The sequence below is a fragment of the Capricornis sumatraensis genome, chromosome 6 (genome assembly GCF_032405125.1).
Source record: "Capricornis sumatraensis isolate serow.1 chromosome 6, serow.2, whole genome shotgun sequence".
Classification (NCBI taxonomy): domain Eukaryota; kingdom Metazoa; phylum Chordata; class Mammalia; order Artiodactyla; family Bovidae; genus Capricornis; species Capricornis sumatraensis.
The window spans coordinates 108,948,367-108,973,404 of NC_091074.1; the positions used below are offsets into that span (position 1 = coordinate 108,948,367).

The following is a 25,038-nucleotide window of genomic DNA, read 5'->3' on the forward strand; positions in this document are numbered from 1 at the left end:
GATCCCAGAGTGTGTCACAACTATTGAGCCCGCATGCTCTGTTGCCCTGACGCATGTGGGATCTTACCTCCAAGACAAGGGTTGAACCCAAGTCCCCTGCATTGGAAGGCAGATTCTTAACCACTGGATGACCAGGGAAATCCCTAATACACTTTCTATTCATGTCCATCAATGTTTAAGTGGAAAATTTCATAGTAATGATGGCTATTGTCAGAATTTGGGGGCTACAGGGAGTTGTTCCCCAATAAATTGTATTAAATAAGGATGGTTAACTTCAAATCGAATTCTGCTTTATTTTTTTTAATTTTTTTTTTTTAATTTTAAAATCTTTAATTCTTACATGTGTTCCCAAACATGAACCCCCCTCCCACCTCCCTCCCCATAACATCTCTGTGGGTCATCCCCATGCACCGGCCCCAAGCATGCTGTATCCTGCGTCAGACATAGACTGGTGATTTAATTCTTACATGATAGTATACATGATAGAATGCCATTCTCCCAAATCATTACAGAGATGGGTACAAAAATTTTAAAGAGAATTCTTAAAGCTTAAAGTATTTTAAAAATTTAAGTTAAACTTAAGAATTAAAGTTTTAAAGAAAAACTCCAGAGCAACCTTATTAAATATATTACCACTTTTAATACAAGACTGGGTCCCTCACAAGAAAAGCTGCTTGCTCAGCCTTGGAACCATAGATGATTCCTGGAAGTAAACATTAATATTTAGATACAAATTCTAATCCAGGGAGAAAACTTTCCAACAAAAGGGATTTATTAAGATTTAATGTTCCATTGGTAAACCATCGTTTTTACGGTGGACAGATCCATCATTTTCATTTAATTCTGTGAAATATCTGGAGAAGCTAACTCCCTTTGTTTTAGTTTTATGCCAACTAAGTCTAAGGTTATCAATAACCTCAGGTATGCAGATGACACCACCCTTATGGCCGAAAGCGAAGAGCTAAAGAGCCTGTTGTAAGAGTGAAAGAGGAGAGTGAAAAAGTTGGCTTAAAACTCAACATTCAGAAAACTAAGATCATGGCATCTGGTCCCATCACTTCATGACAAATAGAAGGGCAAACAGTGGAAATAGTGAGAGACTTTATTTCTCTGGGCTTCAAAATCACTGTAGATAGTGACTGCAGCCATGAAATTAAAAGACGAGTGAAAAGTTTTGACCAACCTAGACAGCATACTAAAAAGCAGAGACATTACTTTGCCAACAAAGGTCCGTCTAGTCAAAGCTATGGTTTTTTCAAGTATTCATATATGGATGTGACAGTTGGATGATAAAGAAAGCTGAGCACCGAAGAACTGATGCTTTTGAACTGCGGTGTTGGAGAAGACTCTTGAGAGTCCCTTGGACAGCAAGGAGATCCAAATAGTCCAAACTAAAGGCAATCAGTCCTGAATATTCAGTGGAAAGACTGATGTTGAAGCTGAAACTCTAATACTTTGGGCACATGATGGGAAGATCTGACTCACTGGAAAAGACCCTGATGCTGGGAAAGATTGAGGACAGGAGAAGAAGGGGACGACAGAGGATGAGATGGTTGGATGGCATCACCGACTCAATGGACATGAGTTTGAGTAAACTGCGGGGGTTGGTGATGAACAGGGAGGCCTGGCATGCTGCTGTCCATAGGGTTGCAAAGAGTCGGACACGACTGAGCAACTGAACTGAACTACAACTAAGTCTGTCTACAGTTTAGGAATCCTTGTAGCTTCTGCCTCCAGGAAATACAATGCCTGTCAGGTCTATGTCTTTTAGTAGGCCATAACAGCTATCTCATTGCTAATAAACTTTATTTATGATTTTTAATATTTTATACCCCCTACAAGCTTTCTGAGCCTGCACAATGAGGGTCAAAGACTTTTTTGAATTCCTCAGTAAGGCCCAACATCCTTCCTGGAGACCCTCACTTAGCCTTGGATCCTACTAGATCATACTAGAATAAACCTAGAAACCAATTTAAAAAGTCTTCTCATCTAGGATCCTGGCATATTACAACTTATTCCCTACATACAGTTCTCCTTTCTATTTTGGAAGTTGGTTATTTAATGAAATAACTCTTAGTACTCCCAGGTTTACTGTATCTGACACCTTTTAAAGGTTCACTAAATGGTGGCTGCCATCATTTCATGTTGATCATAACGATCATGATCATTGTTGTTACCATTACTAAAGTGCCTACAGTGTATAAGCAGCAGCAAACTGGAAAAGCTGCATTCATTCTGGACCCAACTACAGGAGTGAGATGTCACAACTCTTAGTGAAGGACAATAAAGAAAAATCTTCTGATGAAACAGAATTCTACGGCCAAGAGTCACTGGTTCATAATTTTATCATTTCAATAACAAGGTAAAGTAAACTGTTCTCAAAAGTGAGGGAATTACATGGCATTTGCTTCTAAAACACATCTGTTCCAAATGTGCCCCAAGTATAACAAAATTCATTATTATTAGAAGCTGTAAACTTTAAGGACTTAGAAAATTGGATTCTGGTGTACAAGTCTTTTTACCAGTGGGGAGAAGTAAAACCACATACTTGTTCATGAATGTACCCATCATATATCTATATACATACGGATGTGTCTTTATACTCATATGCCTATATACATATGGATGTCTTTATACTCATATGCCTATATACATATGGATGTGTCTTTATACTCATATGCCTATATACATATGGATGTGTCTTTATACTCATATGCCTATATACATATGGATGTGTCTTTATACTCATATGCCTATATACATATGGATGTGTCTTTACACTTGTATATCTATATATAGATGTGTGTTTATACTTGTATCTGTATACATATGCATGTGTATTTATACTCGTCATTCTATGTACATACGCATGTGTTTATATGCATCTTGAGTATAAATGTGTATCTATATACATACATGATACTTGAGGGAGCTGGAGGTGTTCAGGACGGATGTGTATTTATACTCATCATGAGCCAGTTTTTAGTTCCAGGTCTTCACAGAAAACAGGAGAAACCAGAGCGCTACAGAAATGACCCATCCAAGGCACCAAGCCCTAAGAACTTACCCACACACCGGGGTTCTGGACCATCCCACTGGGCGTTTACTTGACAGGTAAGCCTAGCACTTCCTTCTAGTCTGTATCCTTCATCACAGGTGACCAAGCACACGGTCCTGTAGGACATTTCTCCAGCTGAACAGCTGAGGCGGCCATGTTTGGGCTGGCGGAGACGAGGGCATGTTCTCACTATATGAAAACAATTAGATCACTCAATAAAGACAAAGAAAAAATTATAAATTTAATAATGCCTACAGATTGCAAGCAGTAAATAATGCAATATTTTTAAAAATTAGAGTGGGATAATTGAAAGTATGTATTTTATCAAATGCACTGCCTAAATAATATTCCTGTTGTCTGCCTCTGCCTACAGGTGGGAGAGTTAAGCTGTTGAAGGAGTCTGGCCCTGGCTGGGGGATGATGGCTGTAGCCTGGGGATGGCTGACACAGGGAGGGACTTTCAGCTCTTAATGGGCCTTTGCTGTGATTCTGAGAGTTCAGGTTCAATTCAGTTTTCAGACCTCTTATGAAATGTGTATTTATACTCGTATATATTCCTTTCTTATCCTAGTAAAAAAAAAAAAAAATCTTGTCGTTTCTTACAGACAGAGCTGAAGGTGAGAGAGTGGTCATCTTTTTTCCTTATTGCTTTCCCAGGTCATTCTCTTTCCCTTCTTCCTGAACACCTCCAGCTCCCCTCAAGTATCATATTATACACTCAACATCCTTTTCCCCCAACTGTCTGCAGACTTCTAGGCCATTTCTCATTCTTTGACGATTTTGTATTTCTCTTTCTCTCTCTTCCCTTTCTTTCTTCCCCTCTCTCTCTTTCACAACATATGCACACACACATGATGGTGATTTCATTATCCATACAGATGATCATTCCAGTCATATTCCTCACGTCTTCTTCTTCAATAATCATGTCCTTTCCCTTATTTCAGCACCCCCTCCAAGTCTTAAATCCTCCAGACCTGACCATGACCAATCCAAGGACCCCAACTCTCTGAAAACAACCTGTCTTCCCAGATTACTCCTGCAAGAGCTTCAACTCCATCAAACTCAACACCCGATTGCAGCCCCCGATCCAGAAGACCATGCAGTAATCAAGAACTTTGTTGGGACTCTGGGTAAGATGTCTTTCCTTCTTTTATGAATTTGTCAATTTTTCTTATCAAGCAAGTAGTTACTTATGATGAAAATTTAATTTTAAAATAATAGGAAAGGAAGTTGGGGTAAAATATTCAGTGCATATTCAACTGAAGTCATGGTTTGACAGAATCTACTCAAAAGAAACCAATTCTATGTGAGTTGACAGAATATAAATTCTGATTTCATGAAAGATATATTTAAGATTGATTACCCCTTAGAGAAAACTCAAGAATTAGAAGTTAAACCATAAGCCCTAGATTTTCAATTAGTTTGAAAGGAAGTCAATTATTAATGACAAATGAGTATAATTATGTTGCCTTCTGTGTTTTGATTTTTATTGAGTGTGTCCATCATGTAAGTAGAATTTTTATTAAGTGTGTCCATCAAGGGCATAGAAAATATTTTGCCTTTCATATTTTGATTTTTCTTGAGGTAATCATCACAGGTAGCACAATGCCAAATGCCAGGTAGGATTAAAAGTGAATAAGATAAATTACTATGATCAAGATATATAAAATCTAGAAAACCACATTAAACAACTGCTTTTCAATTCAATAAACTGCTGAAATGATTCCAGCTTTCCAACTTGGGACAAAATGAACTGGCAACATGTCTCAAGAGAACTGATAGTAAATGAGAACTGGTGTTTCATACACATGCGAATTATATTGCTTCTCAAAAGTGTTGGTTTTAATAAACTTTTCATTGCTCCTCTGGGAAAACAAAAGCATATGTAATAAATCCTATTTAGTTCTTAAATATTGTATGTTCCTTTTCAACCAAGAATGATCATTTTTATCATTTTGGATAGGAACATGCTTATATATGAGTTTCAACTTCAAAAACATTTTTATTTCAATAAGCTGGAAAATTCTACAATAAGTGTTTGACATTCATATTAAAGCAATCCTTAAACATTTATTAAGCCTTTTGAAAACAGCAATTTAGTATTTTAAGAGAACGGTTTACTTGGTAGCAGACAATTTAAGAACATGTTCTGGTTCTCATTTGAATGAATTGCTATATTTTTTCTCAGACTCACACTTTCTGTCCATCTCCCAATTGAGACAGACTTAATGAAGAATGTATAAGAGAAACAAGAATCAAGCCTGTTAGTTATTATCTAACACTACAAAACATTCAGGATGTAACATGAAATTTGTGAAAAGTTTTACATTTTATACTGGTCTTTCATTTCTGTCTCACTTTTAGAAAGACTTTTAAGAAAACAAAAAAACAACTAAAATTATCCTGTCTTTATAGTCAGATTTAAATTAGATCTTTAAAATGCTAGTTTCTCCATACTATGAATACAATTAACTTTATTGCTAAAAACATTCAACATAATCTGACAATGTGGGGTTTTTAATTTGTAAAAAGTGTAACATCAGCAAAGCAAAATAAATCAAAGTGCACTAAAATGAAGTATGCCTATAAAAAATCTATTAATGAGGAGCCAGAGGAAGAGCCTGAATTAGTACCTGCCTTCAGGACAACCTTGTTCACTGGTAAGTTAGCAAGCAGCACTAGAGATGAAATGGAAAGAATTTTAGGAAAATTCACATCCTTGAGCATTGCTTTTACTTTGACTAAACTTATTTTATTTATATTATGCAAATTGCATAAAATGCAATAACTCTGCTTTGTAAAAATGAAACTGCATGATGGAAGTGACACAGAAGACCACTAATGTAATTTGTCAATGTATTTGTCAGTGTAATACTTACCAACACGTGTATTTGTTAAATTCAGATTTTCAGTCATTCAGCAGAGGTATAACCAAGGATTGGCTGGGGTAGGAGAAGATATATTCTATGCTCATAATGAGTTCACAGACTAGCAGAGATGATAGAGGAGTTAATTAATAAAAATACAGTGGTGTATGTTGTAACAAGCTGGTTAAGCTGGCAAATGCTGTCAGAATCCCCTTACAGGGGGCCAGTTTGGGGTTGATTGTGGCAGATGGAAGAGTAGCAGTAGTCACTGCAGGCAGACTCACTGATGGACAAATGCAGACGTACAGTAGGTTCCAGGTCATGTTTTTCTTGCTTGGCTCCACCCTACATCTCAACTGCTAACCCTGTTGCCCCAAGGTGGCTCCAACTCACTGCTAGGTTCTTGGTATAGGACCTCAGGGCGGGGTTACACAGAGGTGAAGCTTCTCCTAGGCTTCCCAACACACTTCTCTCTTGTGATTCCACTACAGCAGCTGCCTGGGCTTGGATTCTTGGGTTTGTAGTAACTCTTCTGAGGCTCCAGTTTCTCTTTCTGAAACTTCTACTTTCTAGTTCGTTCTAAAATTGTATAAGGTCTGATTCTTAAAATAAGTTTCTTGTCCCATAACACAGACGGGTTATTTCCTGGGTTTTCCTGACTAACCCTGACACAGGGAGCATAAGGGATAGAATGAGGGCACAACAGGTCTGTGTATGCACATATGGAGGTTAGAGGTCATCCCATCCCAGAGGAGATGGGTGACAGGGAGGGCTTATCCATAGGGGCCATCGGTCCCTATAGACCAGAGAATCAAGGCTGTTCAAACAACTTACAAAGGGATGGCTTCCTGACAGGTGTGGCCATTTCTTAAGGCTTTAGCATAGGATTCAAGGTTCAGGATGGAGATTGTAGAGGGTTCAAGAGGCAGGGGCTAGATCTTATCCTAAAGGGATTGTCTTCCTGATTTTCTCACTCTCCTTTGGAAGGCCAGTAAGGGGAAAGTTAAAATGTCAGGCTTTCCACCTCTTGCCATGAGGTATTTAGGAGAAGGGGTAGAGATTATACATAGACCTTAGTAACTATACAGGAATATATTTAAGAGGTTCTTATGATTAACTTTTTCAGGAATGGGCTTTTTACCACTAGAAACTATGTGACTGAGAATGTCTTGGCTTTCCCACATAAACAATCGCTTGTCCGAGTTTAGAGATCTAGGGTCTAATTCTTTTCTTTCAGAATTTTGGAAATATTTGCCAATCTTCTAAAATTTAGAGTGGATAGTAATGGGCTCATGGTGAGTCTGATTCCCCTTCCTTCATAGGCAACGTTATTAAACATTTCTAACTGTGAAACAGGCACAATTTTCTAATTTTTCCAAGGCTTTCAGAAGTTTCAGTAAGATTATTTCCAGACATGGATCTGTTTGCAATAATTTGTTTTCTGGCACTCAGTAAGTGGTTTTAAGTTCAGTATCAAAGATTTCAGTCACGTGTATTTTCAAGATTTCAGTTTGCAGATACATTCTTTGATCTTCTACGGGTGCCTCTTCTCCGCTCCATTTTCTCTCTAGATTCCTAGTCTGAGAAGAGTCTATTTCTTCTGACTGTTCTCATGTCATTTGATTCCTTCACCTTTTTTCTAATCTTTCAAATGTTGCTCTACTTTCAGAAAGATTTCTGGGGTTGATTTTCTAACTTATTAATTTGGCTTTTAACTACGATCTCAGGCTTATGCCATTTCTTGGAATCCTAATCTTACTTTACCAATGCAATGGTAACTGTCTTTGAATCTCAGTGATTCCATTACCCCCCACCTCTACTTTCAGGTCCCCTTTGTTCAATCTGTTCTTTTTGTAAATACAGGTAAGAGTCTGAATTAGGACCTGGATTTAAGCAAATTTGTAGATGAGTTCAGTATTGGTAGCTGATAAATACAAAGATGAATGTCTCCTGGGGTTCACAAGTGACCCTGAAGTTGTGAGTAGGCTGGCTTCCCTTATGGGTGTGGGAGCTGAGAGAAGCCAAGAAGACAGAACTTCTCACTCTACTGCGGTAAGCAAGGTGATATGCGGTCTTGGAGTAGTCAAAGCCTCAGCAAAACTTTTATGGCATGCTGTCTATTCAAAGTCAAGGCTGGGGATGTATATTTTGGCTAACTACTCTTGGCACAGGATACTGGCATGGTTCCCCAAATCCTGCCATCAAAATAGACATCAAAGCCCCATGCTGACCATCCTCTAACTCTCCCTGGACCCTATCTTGGCTGCCTGAAATCTGAGGTTTAAGGTAACTTGTCCATTTCCTTCCCAGGCAGGCCTTTCCTTTGCTTGTTCATAAAAGACACACAGAAGGCACAGTTTATGATGATGTGGTCAATTGAACTTATTAGTAGTTCTGACTAAACTTCCTATAATTTTTTCTCTTTCTGTGGTCCGTGGTCCATGAAATCAAAAGCAACAAAGAATTTACTGGTCCATTAGAGTTTAAATCAAGGGCATCGAGCAAGACAATCAATAAACAATGTGAACTGGCAGTCTGCATACCTCTGCAGGAGCTTTCGGAACCGGACCACAAACCACTGGGGAGACACAAGAAGATGCTGCTTCCCACGAGGTCAAACCCAGGGTGACATCGGACCCCACAGGCTGCATTGAAGTGGTTGTTGCAAGTGTTTCGGATAAAGTAACCGTTTTCAGGAGGCTTCAGGGCAGGGCAGTGGACAACTAACATTTACAGAAATAAAATTAAAAAGCAAAGCTAGCCTTTGTCTATAAAGCATTCTCCTCCCACATTTCCTGTTTAAGAGGACATTTTATACGCAGAGCTAAACTACCTCCAGCATTCCCATTTATTGCATATGAATTTGTAAGTGCATATTTGGAAGAACACTTACATCTCATGCTTAGTAGGTATTTGTTTCTAATTAAAGACAGACTAAACATTTAAGCCTGAAAAAATGTTTTATCCATGTGAATATGAAATTTTCTAGTTCTTGACCTTCATGTGTCATTAGCAATTTTCCTTCTCAATTAAAGCAGCATGAAATAAAGAACGAGTAAGGCCAGCAAAACATGTCTGTCACAATCCCAGGACCCACAGCTTCTTGTGCAAATTATTGGGCAAGTAAATATTTTTAATTTTTGGTATGAATAATTTCAAGGCACAGTACTTATAAAAATATTTTCTTTAAATGGATTTAACCATCACCAGGGTCCAAAATAGCTCATTTATTATTCAAATTTGCTGTTAAATTTGAGAGTTCTCAAGACTTCCCTGGTGGTCCAGTGATTTGAGAATTCCTTGTTCCCAACACAGGGGGAACAGGTTTGATCCCTGGTCAGGGAGTCAAGATCCCTCATGCCGCATCCCATGGCCCCACCAAAAATATTTATCTGGAAAAAAAAAAAAAACACTATGACTCCTCTTTTAACATTCATTTTAAATGTTTTCTAAGTCTGTTTTCATAGTTGATACTTCTGGAGTCTCAGACCTCCTTTCTCTGGAACAAGATATGGCTATGTTCAGTGGTAAGAAATGCTAGATAATAAAAACAAAGAATTTTCCCCAAATAAGATTAGAGGATCAGGCCCAGTGAACTGGATGAAAACACTGGCCTTACTTCCCTAAAAGAGATCAGCTTTTATACTTCCTATCTGCCAGCAGTGGGATCCTTACCTTTGCAGGTCTGGCCAGAGGCCTGGTACCCCTCCTTGCAGACACAGTCTTCAGGGGACGTACTTCCGGGTGGAGAGGTGTGATTTTCATCAGGACATGGAAGGCAAGTGCTGATTCCTCCTGGTGAACCTTCTGGTTTGTATGTCCCGGATGGGCAAGCTGTGGGTAAGCCAGGGAAGTCCATTTTATGTGATATGTCAGTAGATAGCAAACAACATTCTGGAAACTGACTGGGGGAAAAAGAATCCCAAACAATAGAATCCCAAATAATCCCAATATCAGTTGGGATTATTATTATTATTATTATTCCATTCTGGAAACTGACTGGGGGAAAAAGAATCCCAAACAATAGAATCCCAAATAATCCCAAATAATCGTATAATTCAAGCAAGAGAGAAAACAAGATTTTTTTTTTTCTCTTTTAGAGTGATGTAGTTTGTAACCTGCAGGTTATGAAGTAGCCTCTTGCTGCTGCTGCTGCTAAGTTGCGTCAGTCATGTCTGACGCTATGTGACCCCGTAGACGGCAGCCCACCAGGCTCCTCCCTCCCTGGGATTCTCCAGGCAAGAGCACTGGAGTGGGTGAAGTAGCCTCTTAATGTCCCACAATTAGTTACAATCACAACACACTGCAGCATGACATGGCTGGGCTGATTTGCGGGAAAACTCAAAACAGTGTACAATGATGCTCAGTGCTTCAAAAAATCTTCTGAAGACTGTATACCCATATCCTAACACCCCCCACCCCAACCTCTGCAGCTGCATCTCGAGAACTGCGCTGCTAACACTCACTCCCAATGGAATAGAACTACTGTGTCCTTTGTTTTGGTTCAAAGTACTTGACAAAGGATGAGGAGAAAGTATAGGGCTTGAGGGAAATGATCCTACTGATGAGAAATAGGCCCTTTGAAGGAAAGAGAATCATAGACTCTGCTTTTCCCAGGCTCAGGGGGAGAAAAAAAGATGAAAGCAGGATCTAACTGACCTTGCTTCATATTTTCCCTTTGCACCAACAATGTGGCTTTGAACCTGTATTTACTCTCTCTAGAGTTACACTTCTGTAAAATAACTGAAAATTAAGAATTCAATAATAGAAGAAATAGTGGAAATAGAACTTGCAGTGCCTAGTGAAGCCAAATAAATGTAGCATTGTCAAATAAACATTAGACCATTTTTAAAAAGTAATAACCAAGGAATGTGCACTTATGTGTGATGCCATTTGATATAAATTATCTCATTTAATACTCACAGTACTAATTAATATTAACAATTACTAATATTTTTATGAATAAGTACATTATTTTTATTAGTACTGTGTCCATTTTAAAGAGAAAATGGAGGCTTAGAGTAACCTGATGATTAGGCTAAAGTTATTCAGTTAAAAGGTTATAGAGAAAAAAAAAAAAACAGGTTATAGAGCTATGAGTTTTTTTTTTTTAGTACTTAACATTGGCTTATTATATTTTTATATTGAAAATTCAACATCACATTAATCTTGGTTGTAATTAGCAAGCAAAATATTTTTAAATTAAATACACTTAAACTTTTCCTCTTCCTGTTATCATTTGCTTAAGGCCTGTTTCTAGGTAGATAAGCTCTGGCTTATTTTTTTATTTAAAGATTTTTTTTAAGGTTTACAACAAAATTGAGATGAAAATCTGTGCTACGGTTTTACAGCAAATATTTATACAGCATTCACTATGTCCCAGGGACTGTTCCACATATTTTGTAAATTATCTTTTTAATCTCTTTAAGAAGTATCATAGAAATGACACTATGAAGTATCATTTATCTCATATTACAGATGAAAAAACTAAAGCACTAAGAAATTAAATAACTAGCCAAAATTATATTGTAAGTGACAAAGCTGAGATCTGAACAAGGAGAATCTGGATCCAGAAGCCACGTTCTTTATCACTACATTTGCTATGTCTCACACCCAGGTCTCCTGGATGCAAAAGTCCTTGTTTCAACTATAATGCTAAAACCAGAAACAATCAGCGTTGAGACAGAAGATTCATAATGTTATTTTTAGAAAAAGTACTCATGTTTCTAACATTCTTGATTATATTTAAAAATGAAAAGAACATTTTCCCATGTATATAGTAGAAAATTCCAGAACTTGATAAATCTGTAGCTATTTAAGAATGAAAGAAACATTTTATACATGTTTTTATAAATTTATAACTATTTTATAAAGTTATAATGATGTGTGACTTATGAAAAGCACTTCAGCAAGAAAAAGGGGAACATGACTTCAAAGCATCATAACATTAAATATTGAATTATTCATATTTCTGAATATTCATTTCTATAAAAAGTTCAGTAAATATTTGCACAGATCTTCACAAAGATGCAAGACAACACTGTCTCCCTTAGACAGAAGTCAGCAGCTGTAGGAGAAAATGATTAAGAGAAATACAAAGATGGAAAAGAAAACATAAACTGTAACAGCAAAATTAAAGTTGTCATTGGAGGCTACAAAAAGTAGCCATAAAATTCCAAATCAACAGAATTGAGTAGACCTTGGATAAGTTGTAATATTAATGTAAGAAAATACTCTTTACTTGAAGTTTTAGTGCCATAAAAACTCATCAAGTTCCAAGCAAAATTAATAAAGAGTATTTCAGAATAAAGGAAAAGTATTACAAGCAACTAAGAAAGAAACAAAAATCAAACTGACATTTCACTTCTCCTGTGCAAAAACAAATGTAAGGAAAAAGAATAAGAAATATAGCTATGTGGAAAAAATATTTTGAACCCCCAATTCTGTATTTGGACAAACTATTGGCAAATATGAGGAAAGAGAAAGACATGTGAGAATGTGCATGGCTTCTGGAAATCAATATGTATTTCACTGATTGAAAAGAAGTCAAAATAAAGAATTCATACTTGAGAAAAATGGTATTAAAAAAATCGCTTGAGATTAAGAAAGTTGTGGAACATGTAGTATACTGTTAAAATAATTACAAAAATGAATACAAGTATCAAATAAAGCCTCTTCTTAAAAATATATATAACCCAAGGGGAAAAAATAATCTTTACATATTGCAAAGAAAAAAGATTTAAAATCTGAGGGAAACTGGGAGATAGCTGGGAAGAGGAAAAGGTGAAGTTCTCATTTCATATACACCAACATGATAAAAGTGAAAGAAAACCAGGTTTATTTGCAATTTTTTAAGGAATCTCCACACTGTTCTCCATAGTGGCTGTACTAGTTTGCATTCCCACCAACAGTGTAGCAGGGTTCCCTTTTCTCCACACCCTCTCCAGCATTTATTGCTTGCAGACTTTTGGATCGCAGCCATTCTGACTGGTGTGAAGTGGTACCTCATTGTGGTTTTGATTTGCATTTCTCTGATAATGAGTGATGTTGAGCATCTTTTCATGTGTTTGTTAGCCATCCGTATGTCTTCTTTGGAGAAATGTCTATTTAGTTCTTTGGCCCATTTTTTGATTGGGTCGTTTATTTTTCTGGAATTGAGCTGCAGGAGTTGCTTGTATATTTTTGAGATTAGTTGGTTGTCAGTTGCTTCATTTGCTATTATTTTCTCCCATTCAGAAGGCTGTCTTTTCACCTTGTTTATATTTTCCTTTGTTGTGCAGAAGCTTTTAATTTTAATTAGATCCCATATGCCCCAGCAATCCCACTGCTGGGCATACACACCAAGGAAACCAGAATTGAAAGAGACACATGTACCCCAATGTTCATCGCAGCACTGTTTATAATAGCCAGGACATGGAAACAACCTAGATGTCCATCAGCAGATGAATGGATAAGAAAGCTGTGGTACATATACACAATGGAGTATTACTCAGCCGTTAAAAAGAATTCATTTGAATCAGTTCTGATGAGATGGATGAAACTGGAGCCGATTATACAGAGTGAAGTAAGCCAGAAAGAAAAACACCAATACAGTATACTAACACATATATATGGAATTTAGAAAGATGGCAATGACGACCCTGTATGCAAGACAGGAAAAAAGACACAGCTGTGTATAACGGACTTTTGGACTCAGAGGGAGAGGGAGAGGGTGGGATGATTTGGGAGAATGGCATTCTATCATGTATACTATCATGTAAGAATTGAATCGCCAGTCTATGTCTGACGCAGGATACAGCATGCTTGGGGCTGGTGCATGGGGATGACCCACTGAGATGTTATGGGGAGGGAGGTGGGAGGAGGGTTCATGTTTGGGAACACATGTAAGAATTAAAGATTCTAAAATTAAAAAATAAAAATAAAAAAAAAAGTTCATCTGCAAAAAAAAAATAAATAAATGTTTAAATATTTAAAAAAAAGAAAACCAGGTTTAAATTTGGACACAAAGAATACACAAAACTATGAATAGAAAAAGTGCACAACCATCAAATCAGAGGGGGAGGAAAAAACCACAAATAACAAAGATATAAAAACATAGGACAAGAACATAGCAGAGAGAATAACAAAACATCATAAACTAAGGTAATGGAAGTAAAACCAAACATATTATTTACCATCAATAACAGTAATGGGTTAATTTAACCCTGTTGATAAGATATAAACTTAAAATAAGCCAGAAAAATAGGTTAAAAATAACTGGATGTACCAAGACATGTTAAATATTTCAAACAAGTCTGCAAGAAGCAAACAAATTACTACCTTAAGGAGAAATAAAAGTTTAATACATACAGGGCTTTTTCTATCATATGAAAAATAGAATAACATCAACAGAAAAGTTAACAAAGAACAAAATAGCTGGAGATTAAAGAAATGACAATGACCAATAATTGTTGCATACATAGTCTAACCTCACTTATAATGAAGAAATGCAAACTGATGACTACTTTTTAATTTGAAAAAAATTGAAAGGATATTAATACCCATTCCCATTGTTGGCAGGCATGTGGGCAAACAGGCTTTCTCCCACTTTGTAGGGAAACCTGAGGGTACACACTAAAAGCCTCAAGTGGAGCCCTTCTTTTGATACAGCAATTCATTTCTAAGAATTTGTCCAAGTGAAAGTCAACATTTTCTACCTACACATATAAGTACGTATAATTGTTAATTATATACATAAGTATGTATAGTTATAGTTTGTCATTACACAGCTTGGAGATAACACAAATGTCAAGACATGAAGGGTCTGTTAAATTCTTACGACACATCCATCCAGTGGCATATTAGCCATAAAAATACAACTGTTGACAAGGAAAGTCAATAAAATTGTGTAGTCAAGTGTAAATAAAAGCATGTCGCAAACACCATATGTGTTGTATGATCTTTTGCTTAATAAATGTATACAAATCTATAAGGTTATGTATACACGGTATGTTTCTCTGGTGGCTCAGATGGTAAAGAATCTGCCTGCAATGCAGGAGCCCCAGGTTTGATCCCTGGATCAGGAAGATCCCCTGGAGTAGGAAATGCAACCCACTCCAGTACTCTTGCCTGGAGAATCCCATGGACAGAGGAGCCTGGCAGTCCATGGGGTCACAAAGAGCTGGACACGCCTGAGCAACTAACACACATGGTATATATTCATGACAGAATTATGAGGCTTCCAAGGTTGTTTATTTTTGCTGATCTACATTTTCTTGTTTTGTTACACTGAATAGGTACTGTGCCAAAACATTCAAAGTAAATGAAAATTATGTATAAGAGAAAGTCATTGTCTCAAACGTATATGTTTCATTTCACAGTTACTACTTCTCTGACCTCAGAGATCACTTTGATTTCTCCTTCTCCTTCCATCTCTTTCAATATTGACATGAAAACCATGTTGTTTGGATTTTACGCCTTAGAAACCCTCCAAGTTTCGCCTGTCTCTCCATCTGCATTTCTCTTATTTTAGATCTGAACTCATCACCTCTCTTTCAGATTTTCAAAAAATCATTTCACTGGTCCCTCAGTCTTCACCTCTACTCTTTAACCCATCTTAGATGCTTCTGCCTGAACATTTTTCTAAAATATAAATTTGAGCAAATCACTTTCTACCAAAAACTGCCCCAACAGGATGAAGTCTTCTCTCTTTACTTAGATCTATAAAGACATCTTTGATCTATCTGTAACCTTCCTGTCAGTCTGCTACAATGAATGCGTGAATTCCATATCCGGATCAGAAGCTGCTTCAGAATTGAGCAGAGACTAGTTGTTTAATTTATTTATTTTAAAGCCTTTATTGGACCTGTTACAATACTGTTTTTGTCTGATGTTTCATTTTTTTGGCCATGAAGCAAGTGAGATATTAGCTCCCAGACCAGGGATCAAACCCACACCCCCTGTGTTGGAAGGCAAAGTCCTAACCACCAGACCACCAAGGAAGTCTCAAGCAGGGACTAGTTTGCACCACACCTCCCCCACGTCAGTTTACTGGACTTGGCAGTTGGACCAATTAATTTTTCTGAGATTTAGTTTCTTTATGTGTAATTCCCTTATAAATTTGTTGCTAGGGTTAATTGAAATAATCTAAGTAAAGAAACATGCCAGACATGTAGTTGGCATTCAGTTAATGTGATAATAATGCCCCCAACTTTTAATCTTCTTAACCACGAAGGCGCTAATTACACTTCTTTTATAGGCCTGATGTGCCCAGTAGATGCTCCAGCGCTTGGTAGACATTATCTCCCTCTCTTCCCTTTCCTATCTTCCACTTAGCTGCTGCCTTGGCGTATGCTGTCCTTTCTCTGAGTGAACCTCCTGCATCCCTCAAAGACTCGTTCTTCAAAGCTTCCCCAACTTTTTGAGTGGATTTTGTCACCTTCATTTCTGTGCCCCAGAGGATGTTACTCTCACCTCTCCTGGCACCTATCACACTGTATGTAACATACATACTTGTCTCTGTCCCTCCATGGGGAACACACTGTTGTAAGTTTAGGGTGTCTTCTGGTCATCTGACTCAGCCTTTGCTCATCCCATTGCCCGAGCCAGCAGGCACTCAGCAAAGGAGGACAGAAGGTGGAGGGATGGGTTAGTGCAAAGGAAGGATGGAAGTCAGAGGGACTAACAACCAGGGCAAAGTGAAAGGACATTAGACTCTGAGTCAAGACAATTGAGTTACTATCTTGGCTGCTCCACTAACAAGCTATGGGGTCACTGCCAAGGGTTTTTGGTTTTTTTCTTTTCCTACAAAATACAGAAGTTACATTTAATGATGGCTGTGACCTTTCTGATGCTATTACTGAATGATTCTATAAATAGACTAATACTAAAAAGTAACTTAAAGAAACTTGTCACATGAGCAGTCAGATTCTATCTACAGATTTTATAATTTATTTGAAAATGGTATTACACAAAAAGGAATTAATCTTACACGGTTACTCCCCAAAACCTTTTAACTAATAAAGAATTTACAACATTGGAGAACAGTGTTTTGGATAAAAATATCCAAAAGTACATTTGGAAGGGTATTGTGAAATTCATAATGATAATCGAAAACAGACTTAAGGAGAACTATTTAAAGGCATTGCACAATTCTAGTGGGAGAGGTGTAATCAACTTCTTTGATTCCCAAGGGAGAAAATTCCTCATCTAAAACCAAGCAAAAGTTGAAAAGATGAAATTAACTGTGGTTTGAAAACGTTTCACAAGTTATGGTAAAGACTAGGATACAGTTTTTTTCTTTATCATATGAAATCATTCCCTTCCTGGAAATGTACCAAATATTTTTTAAAATTGTTCTTTTTGTTGTCAAAATAAAATTTCTCCTTTCAGAAACATCTTAGCAGTTATCAGCTATGATTACTGGAAGTGTGTTTCTTAGATTTTCCTTATGCCATCACAATTTTTTGACATCACAATTTTTTGACTGAAGTAAATGAAAATACCACCCAGTTTGCAATTCATAAAATCTAAAGAAGCCTCCATTCTTTAATTATCAATTCTTTAGATGACTATTTCAGTTAATAATATTTATTATACAGTAACTCACACTTTATAAAATTCTTTCTCATTAATAATCTACGATTAATTTTAAAACTCTCCATAAATATTAAGAGCCTCTGTTCTTTGCACAATTCACCTTTAAAGCTTAATGAATTTCTTTAAGAATATAGTTTCAGGGCAGTTCCATCAGCTGCCTTCAGGCTGTGAAGTACACAACTCCAAGAGCGCCCATTCATGAAGATGAAAATATACCCGGGAATTGTGGAAATCAAAAGCTTTCATTTTGGCTATATCTAGGTAGGGGGCCCCTGGGAGAAGGTTCTTTATTATTACAATATCATGTTTCTTCTCAACGTTATGGATTCATTCTGAATAAGCAATTATTCCTATAAATAGTGTGCTAGGGTTTTGAACACAGGGACCTGCTGCTCTAGAAAAGAACCAGCTTCCCCAGGCTAAGTCAGTCCTTGTCACAAGCACCAGACAAGGACCTACGCATACATACGAGGGACTCTCTCATTAAACAGTCAGGATCCTTTCCATTTTCATCAAGGATTAGACGAGGAGACGACTGACTGACCTGGATTCTGCACATCTGAATCTGTGTAAAATGAATTAGCATCCTGCCAACCTCCCTGTGATTGGTTAACTCATTTGGCTGCAACACAGGTTATCTGGACAAAATTATGGGCAACTGCGTGGTGCCATAGCAGCAAATGGCACCCGAGCTGCAGGATGCCATGCGGCAAATGTAAACACCTGCTCTGACTAGAAAGGAGATTAGTGATGGATTAGGACAAGTCTACACAAAAACAAAAAAGCACAACTTTGTTCACAGGCTGTGTGCAAAAGAAGACAGTGAAATAAGGGCCACACTACGAATATATGTGTAAACACATACATACACGTAGAGACATAATATATACATATCACACATGAACACATACATCACACAGAAATATAACCTGGGTGAGTACATAACACTTATGCAAAGTCTTTTTAGTTGAAAACTCTGTATTCTTAATTGTTTTAAGGTATGAACTGTCTGGGTGAGAAATATGAGATCAATTTGAGTTTTATAACAAAACTCTGTGTAATCACTTTGAGGAAAGGCCTCTGGAGATTTTAGAATTATCTTTAATTTTATTTATTCCTCCTATCATAGTTAATAACTCAGACTTGTATAAAGAAGAAAATAAAATTTACCATAAGCTATACTACTCTGGTTTAACCATGCTTTAAATGTGTAGTATTTAGTTGGATTCCAAGTGTTTACAATTAAAAACAACTTTCCTACAATCACTGTGTTTTTTTTTATATTTTTCATCCACTATATTTTTTCTTAGCAAAATAATATTAACTTTTCATTAGCCTGTTGCTGTTTAGGCACTAAGTCATGTCCAACTCTTTATGACCTCATGGACCATAGCCCGCTAGGCTCCTCTGTCCATGGGATTTTCCAGGCAAGAATACTGGAGTAGGTTTCCTTCTCCAGGGGATCCTCCCGATCCAGGGATTGAACCCAAGTCTCCTACACTGCAGGCAGATTCTTGACCATTGAGCCACCTGTGATATCAGTCCTGAGAAATAAGTCAACTGGCTTAGTGTTCAACATAATGCTACCAAAAAATCTGAAAGCCTTAGCATTTATATCTGAGACTACAATGAAAGAACAATTCTCTTTAAGCTACAGTTTCATGATTATCTAGAAAAACACTGATCTTCAGACAGTGAGTTCATACAATACTACTAAATATTTCATTAGCCTACCGTCCATGGGGTCACAAAGCATTGCACATGACTGAGCAATTAAGCCCAGGAGCAGTACTGTCAAATTATTATATATTCCCATCATCAAAAATAAAAACACATATTTTATTGTAGTCTCATTACCACTGGGTATTAACAGTTTTTTAAGTTACCAATTAATCATTATTTAAATGTGAAGTCCCAGACTTCCCTGGTGGTCCAGCGATTAAGAATCCAACTGCCAATGCAGGGTCCAAGATTTGGTCCAAGAAGGGCAGCTAAGGGCAACATGCCATAGGGCAACTAAACCCATGTACCACAACTACTGAAGCCCGTGTGCCCTACAGCATGTGCTCTGCAACGAGAAGACTCTGCACTGAAAAGCCTGTGCACCACAGCTAGGGAAAGCCCACAAACAGCAACAAAGACCCAGCACAGTCAAAAATAAATAAATATATACAATTTTTAAAGTTAAAAAAAAGTCCCAAGAATTTTAATTCAACAGACTTTCAACTTAAATTTAGGGTGAATTTCTCTCTGAGATTCAGACGTGTGTAGGCCCAACAGAAGTCTATTTGCTTACAAAAGTTGAGAACCTTCTGGGTGAAAACTTTATCTGTGGTAAGGGTAATATTTAAAATGTTACCAAGATGGCATGATCGTTGATCAACAAGAGCATACATAAGCTAGAACATTAAGCAGAGTTCTGGCATGCCCACTAATCTGCTGGGCTTCCCAGGTGGCACTAGTGGGAAAGAACCTGCCTGCCAATGCAGGAGACATAAGAGACGCGTGTTTGATCCCCAGCTTGGGAAGATCCCCTGGAGGAGGGGATGGCAACCCACTCCAGTATCCTTGCCTGGAGCATCCCATGGAGAGAGGAGTCTGGTGGGCTACAGTCCATAAGGTCACAAAGAGCTGGACATGACTAAAGTGACTTAGAGCACACACATGCACACACGCACACACACATGCACGCACGCACGCACGCATGCACACACACACACACACACTCTTATCTGCTAGATGAGACCTCTCGGGGTACTGGATTATGGGAGAGATCAATGAGCCTAGAGAGAGGTCAGATCAGTAAAAGGGCATTTAGGGACTTGGGGGCAACACTATTTTTACCAATGAGTGTGTATATACTTCAACATTTTGACAACTTTTATAACTGTACTGATGCACATGTTATGAATTAGCTTGTCCTAAGGAACAAGACTGTGAAGAAACCTGAGCACCAAAGAACTGATGGTTTTGAACTGTGGTGTTGGAGAAGACTCTTGAGAGTCCCTTGGACTGCAAGGAGATCCAACCAGTCCATTCTAAAGGAGATCACCCCTGAGTGTTCTTTGGAAGGAATGATGCTAAAGCTGAAACTCCAGTACTTTGGCTACCTCATGCAAAGAGTTACTCATTGGAAAAGACTGATGCTGGGAAGGATTGGGGGCAGGAGGAGAAGGGGACAACAGAGGATGAGATGGTTCAATGGCATCACCGACTCAATGACATGAGTTTGAGTGAACTCCAGGAGCTGGTGATGGACAGGGAGGCCTGGTGTGCTGCGATTCATAGGGTTGCAAAGAGCCAGACATGACTGAGAGACTGAACTGAAAGAACAAGATAAATGATACACATTTGGAATGTTGTCCACTGGAGAAGGGAATGGCAAGCCACTTCAGTATTCTTGCCTTGAGAACCCCATGAACAGTATGAAATGGCAAAATGATAGTATACCAAAAGAGGAACTCCCCAGGTCAGTAGGTGCCCAATATGCTACTGGAATTCAGTGGAGAAATAACTCCAGAAAGAATGAAGGGATGGAGCCAAAGCAAAAACGATACCCAGCTGCAGATGTGACTGGTGATAGAAGCAAGATCTGATGCTGTAAGAGCAATATTTCATAGGAACCTGGAATGTCAGGTCCATGAATCAAGGCAAATTGGAAGTGGTCAAACAAGAGATGGCAAGGGTGAGCATTGACACTCTAGGAATCAGCGAAATAAAATGGACTGGAATGGGTGAATTTAACTCAGATGACCGTTATATCTACTACTGTGGGCAGGAATCCCTCAGAAGAAATGGAGTAGCCATCATGGTCAACAAAAGAGTCCAAAATGCAGTACTTGGATGCAGTCTCAAAAACGACAGAATGATCTCTGTTCGTCTCCAAGGCAAATCATTCAATATCACAGTTATCCAAGTCTATGCCCCAACCAGTAATGCTGAAGAAACTGAAGTTGAGTGGTTTTATGAAGACCTACAAAACCTTTTATAACTAACACCCAAAAAAGATGTCCTTTTCATTATAGGGGACTGGAATGCAAAAGTAGGAAGTCAAGAAACACCTGGAGTAACAGGTAATTTGGCCTTGGAATGTGGAATGAAGCAGGGCAAAGACTAATAGAGTTTTGCCAAGAAAATGCACTGGTCATAACAAACACCCTCTTCCAACAACACAAGAGAAGACTCTACACATGGACATCACCAGATGGTCAACACCGAAATCAGACTGATTATATTCTTTGCAGCCAAAGATGGAGAAGCTCTATATAGTCAACAAAAACAAGACCGGGAGCTGACTGTGGCTCAGATCATGAATTCCTTATTACCAAATTCAGACTGAAATTGAAGAAAGTAAGGAAAACCACTAGACCATTCAGGTATGACCGAAATCAAATCCCTTATGATTACACAGTGGAAGTGAGAAATAGATTTAAGGGTCTAGATCTGATAGATAGAGTGCCTGATGAACTATGGAATGAGGTTCGTGACATTGTACAGGAGACAGGGATCAAGACCATCCCCATGGAAAAGAAATGCAAAAAAGCAAAATGGCTGTCTGGGAAGGCCTTACAAATAGCTGTGAAAAGAAGAGAGGTGAAAAGCAAAGGAGAAAAGGAAAGATAAGCATCTGAATGCAGAGTTCCAAAGAACAGCAAGAAGAGATAAGAAAGCCTTCTTCAGCGATCAATGCAAAGAAATAGAGGAAAAGAACAGATTGGGAAAAACTAGAGAACTCTTCAAGAAAATTAGAGATATCAAGGGAACATTTCATGCAAAGATGGGCTCAATAAAGGACAGAAATGGTATGGACCTAACAGAAGCAGAAGATATTAAGAAGAGGTGGCAAGAATACACAGAAGAACTGTACAAAAAAGATCTTCACGACCCACATAATCATGATGATGTGATCACTAATCTAGGGCCAGACATCTTGGAATGTGAAGTCAAGTGGGCCTTAAAAAGCATCACTATGAACAAAGCTAGTGGAGGTGATGGCATTCCAGTTGAGTTCTTTCAAATCCTGAAAGATGATGCTGTGAAAGTGCTGCGCTCAATATGCCAGCAAATTTGCAAAACTCAGCAGTGGCCACAGGACTGGAAAAGGTCAGTTTTCATTCCAATTCCAAAGAAAGGCAATGCAAAAGAATGCTCAAACTACCGCACAATTGCACTCATCTCACATGCTAGTAAAGTAATGCTCAAAATTCTCCAAGCCAGGTTTCAGCAATACATGAACTGTGAACTCCCTGATGTTCAAGCTGGTTTTAGAAAAGGCAGAGGAACCAGAGATCAAATTGCCAACATCTACTGGATCGTGGAAAAAGCAAGAGAGTTCCAGAAAAACATCTATTTCTGCTTTATTGACTATGCCAAAGCCTTTGACTGTGTGGATCACAATAAACTGTGGAAAATTCTGAAAGAGATGGGAATATCAGACCACTTAACCTGCCTCTTTAGAAATCTCTATGCAGGTTAGGAAGCAACAGTTAGAACTGGACATGGAACAACAGACTGGTTCCAAATAGGAAAAGGAGTACATCAAGGCTGTATATTGTCACCCTGCTTATTTAACTTCTATGCAGAGTACATCATGAGAAACGCTGGACTGGAAGAAGCACAAGCTGGAATCAAGATTGCCGGGAGAAATATCAATAACCTCAGATATGTAGATGACACCACCCTTATGGCAGAAAGTGAAGAGGAGCTAAAAAGCCTCTTGATGAAAGTGAAAGAGGAGAGCGAAAAAGTTGGCTTAAAGCTCAACGTTCAGAAAACGAAGATCATGGCATCTGGTCCCATTACTTCGTGGGAAATAGGTGGGGAAACAGTAGAAACAGTGTTAGACTTTCTTTTTTTGGGCTCCAAAATCACTGCAGATGGTGACTGCAGCCATGAAATAAAAAGACGCTTACTCCTTGGAAGAAAAGGTCCATCGAGTCAAGGCTATGGTTTTTCCAGTGGTCACGTATGGATGTGAGAGTCGGACTCTGAAGATGGCTGAGCGCCAAAGAATTGATGCTTTTGAACTGTGGTGTTGGAGAAGACTCTTGAGAATCCCTTAGACTGCAAGGAGATCCAAACAGTCCATTCTGAAGGAGATCAACCCTGGGATTTCTTTGGAAGGAATGATGCTAAAGCTGAAGCTCCAGTACTTTGGCCACCTCTTGCGAAGAGTTGACTCATTGGAAAAGACTCTGATGCTGGGAGGGATTGGGGGCAGGAGGAGAAGGGGACGACCGAGGATGAGATGGCTGGATGGCATCATGGACTCGATGGACGTGAGTCTGAGTGAACTCCAGGAGATGGTGATGGACAGGGAGGCCTGGCGTGCTGCGGTTCATGGGGTCGCAAAGAGTCGGACACGACTGAGTGACTGAACTGAACTGAACTGAACACCTGTCTTAGTAGTCAGAAAGGAAGAAAGGTTCTGAGTATAGTTTGGTGTTGTCAGATTTGTTTCCCTTTGGGTCAAATAAGGAGTGATGAGGATGAGTAAGGTCACAGGCCATAGTTGCCTTTCATGTTTTCCTTTCCTCCTCTCTACCTCAATTCATAGGACTTTGGGGGTTTGGAAGCACAGGTAAATGTCAGTTGCTATGCCCACTGTTGCTGTGATAATTTTGGACCTTATTATTTTATTTTTTGACTTGATTATTATTTTATGACTTGATTTAGCTGCAACCTCTATAAACACATGTCTTGTTCTAGGATATACAGAGTCAGTGATTTCTGCCACAGATACCAAATTAATATTCTTATAACATGCCTCTCAAAATGCCATATTCCTGCTCAATAGTTTTCAATAGCTTATAGTTGCCAGCTGACCAAAGGCTATCTCTATAGCCTGGAATTCAAGTCCCAGTACAATTTAGTGCCTCCTTACTGTTCTTGACCTAAATCCCACTTGTTCTATTGATTTAACCTACTTTCTCATCCATACAAGCTAACTTCAATCCCCATCACAAGTCTATACTTTTCATTGTCCACAATAGTATCCCCTTTCTAACTGTGCTAATCCTATTTTTCAAACCCAGTTCATCTTCAAAACTAAAAGTAAATATTTTTTGAACAGCCATAGCATTTTACATATCACATATGTATATTTTGTACATCACATTTTTTTTTATTCAATCTCAACTGCTTAGAACTGGATTAAATGTAACTCTTGGTTCATGGCACACATTCTGACTTCTTTGTAATAATTATTGCCCTACTTTATATGACGTTCCTTTAAGGGAAGTACTATGCAATAGTCAAACCTTCTGAAATACCTAAAAGATAGTCAATAAATAGTTAAATGAATCAATGGACAAGACTTCCTTCTGTAGTTTCCACAAAACCTGATTCAGAATGACCCGTTCTGCCTGGCATTCTTTCTGATGATCTGCGTGGTCTAATCTACTTGCACCTTGAAATACTCCACTCATCTAGTCACTGTTTCCCTTTCAGATTCCCATATTCAAATGTTTGGATTATCTTCTGAATTTTAATCTGTGTGTAAAGAAAATTGCAAGTATTTTACTTTGGCAACTACAA

At 38.2% G+C, this 25,038-nt stretch overlaps 1 protein-coding gene across 1 annotated transcript in view; it reads right to left on the bottom strand.

Moving 5' to 3' along the window:
• Window positions 1–25,038, bottom strand: part of SVEP1 (sushi, von Willebrand factor type A, EGF and pentraxin domain containing 1) — a 202,616-nt gene that overhangs the window by 117,559 nt on the left and 60,019 nt on the right. Inside the window, exons 4-6 of the mRNA XM_068973794.1 lie at window positions 9,601–9,759; window positions 8,469–8,648; window positions 3,068–3,247 (exon numbers count right to left, since the gene is read on the bottom strand). Of these exons, the coding sequence (XP_068829895.1) occupies window positions 3,068–3,247; window positions 8,469–8,648; window positions 9,601–9,759 (519 nt within the window). The remainder of the gene's footprint in view (window positions 1–3,067; window positions 3,248–8,468; window positions 8,649–9,600; window positions 9,760–25,038) is intronic.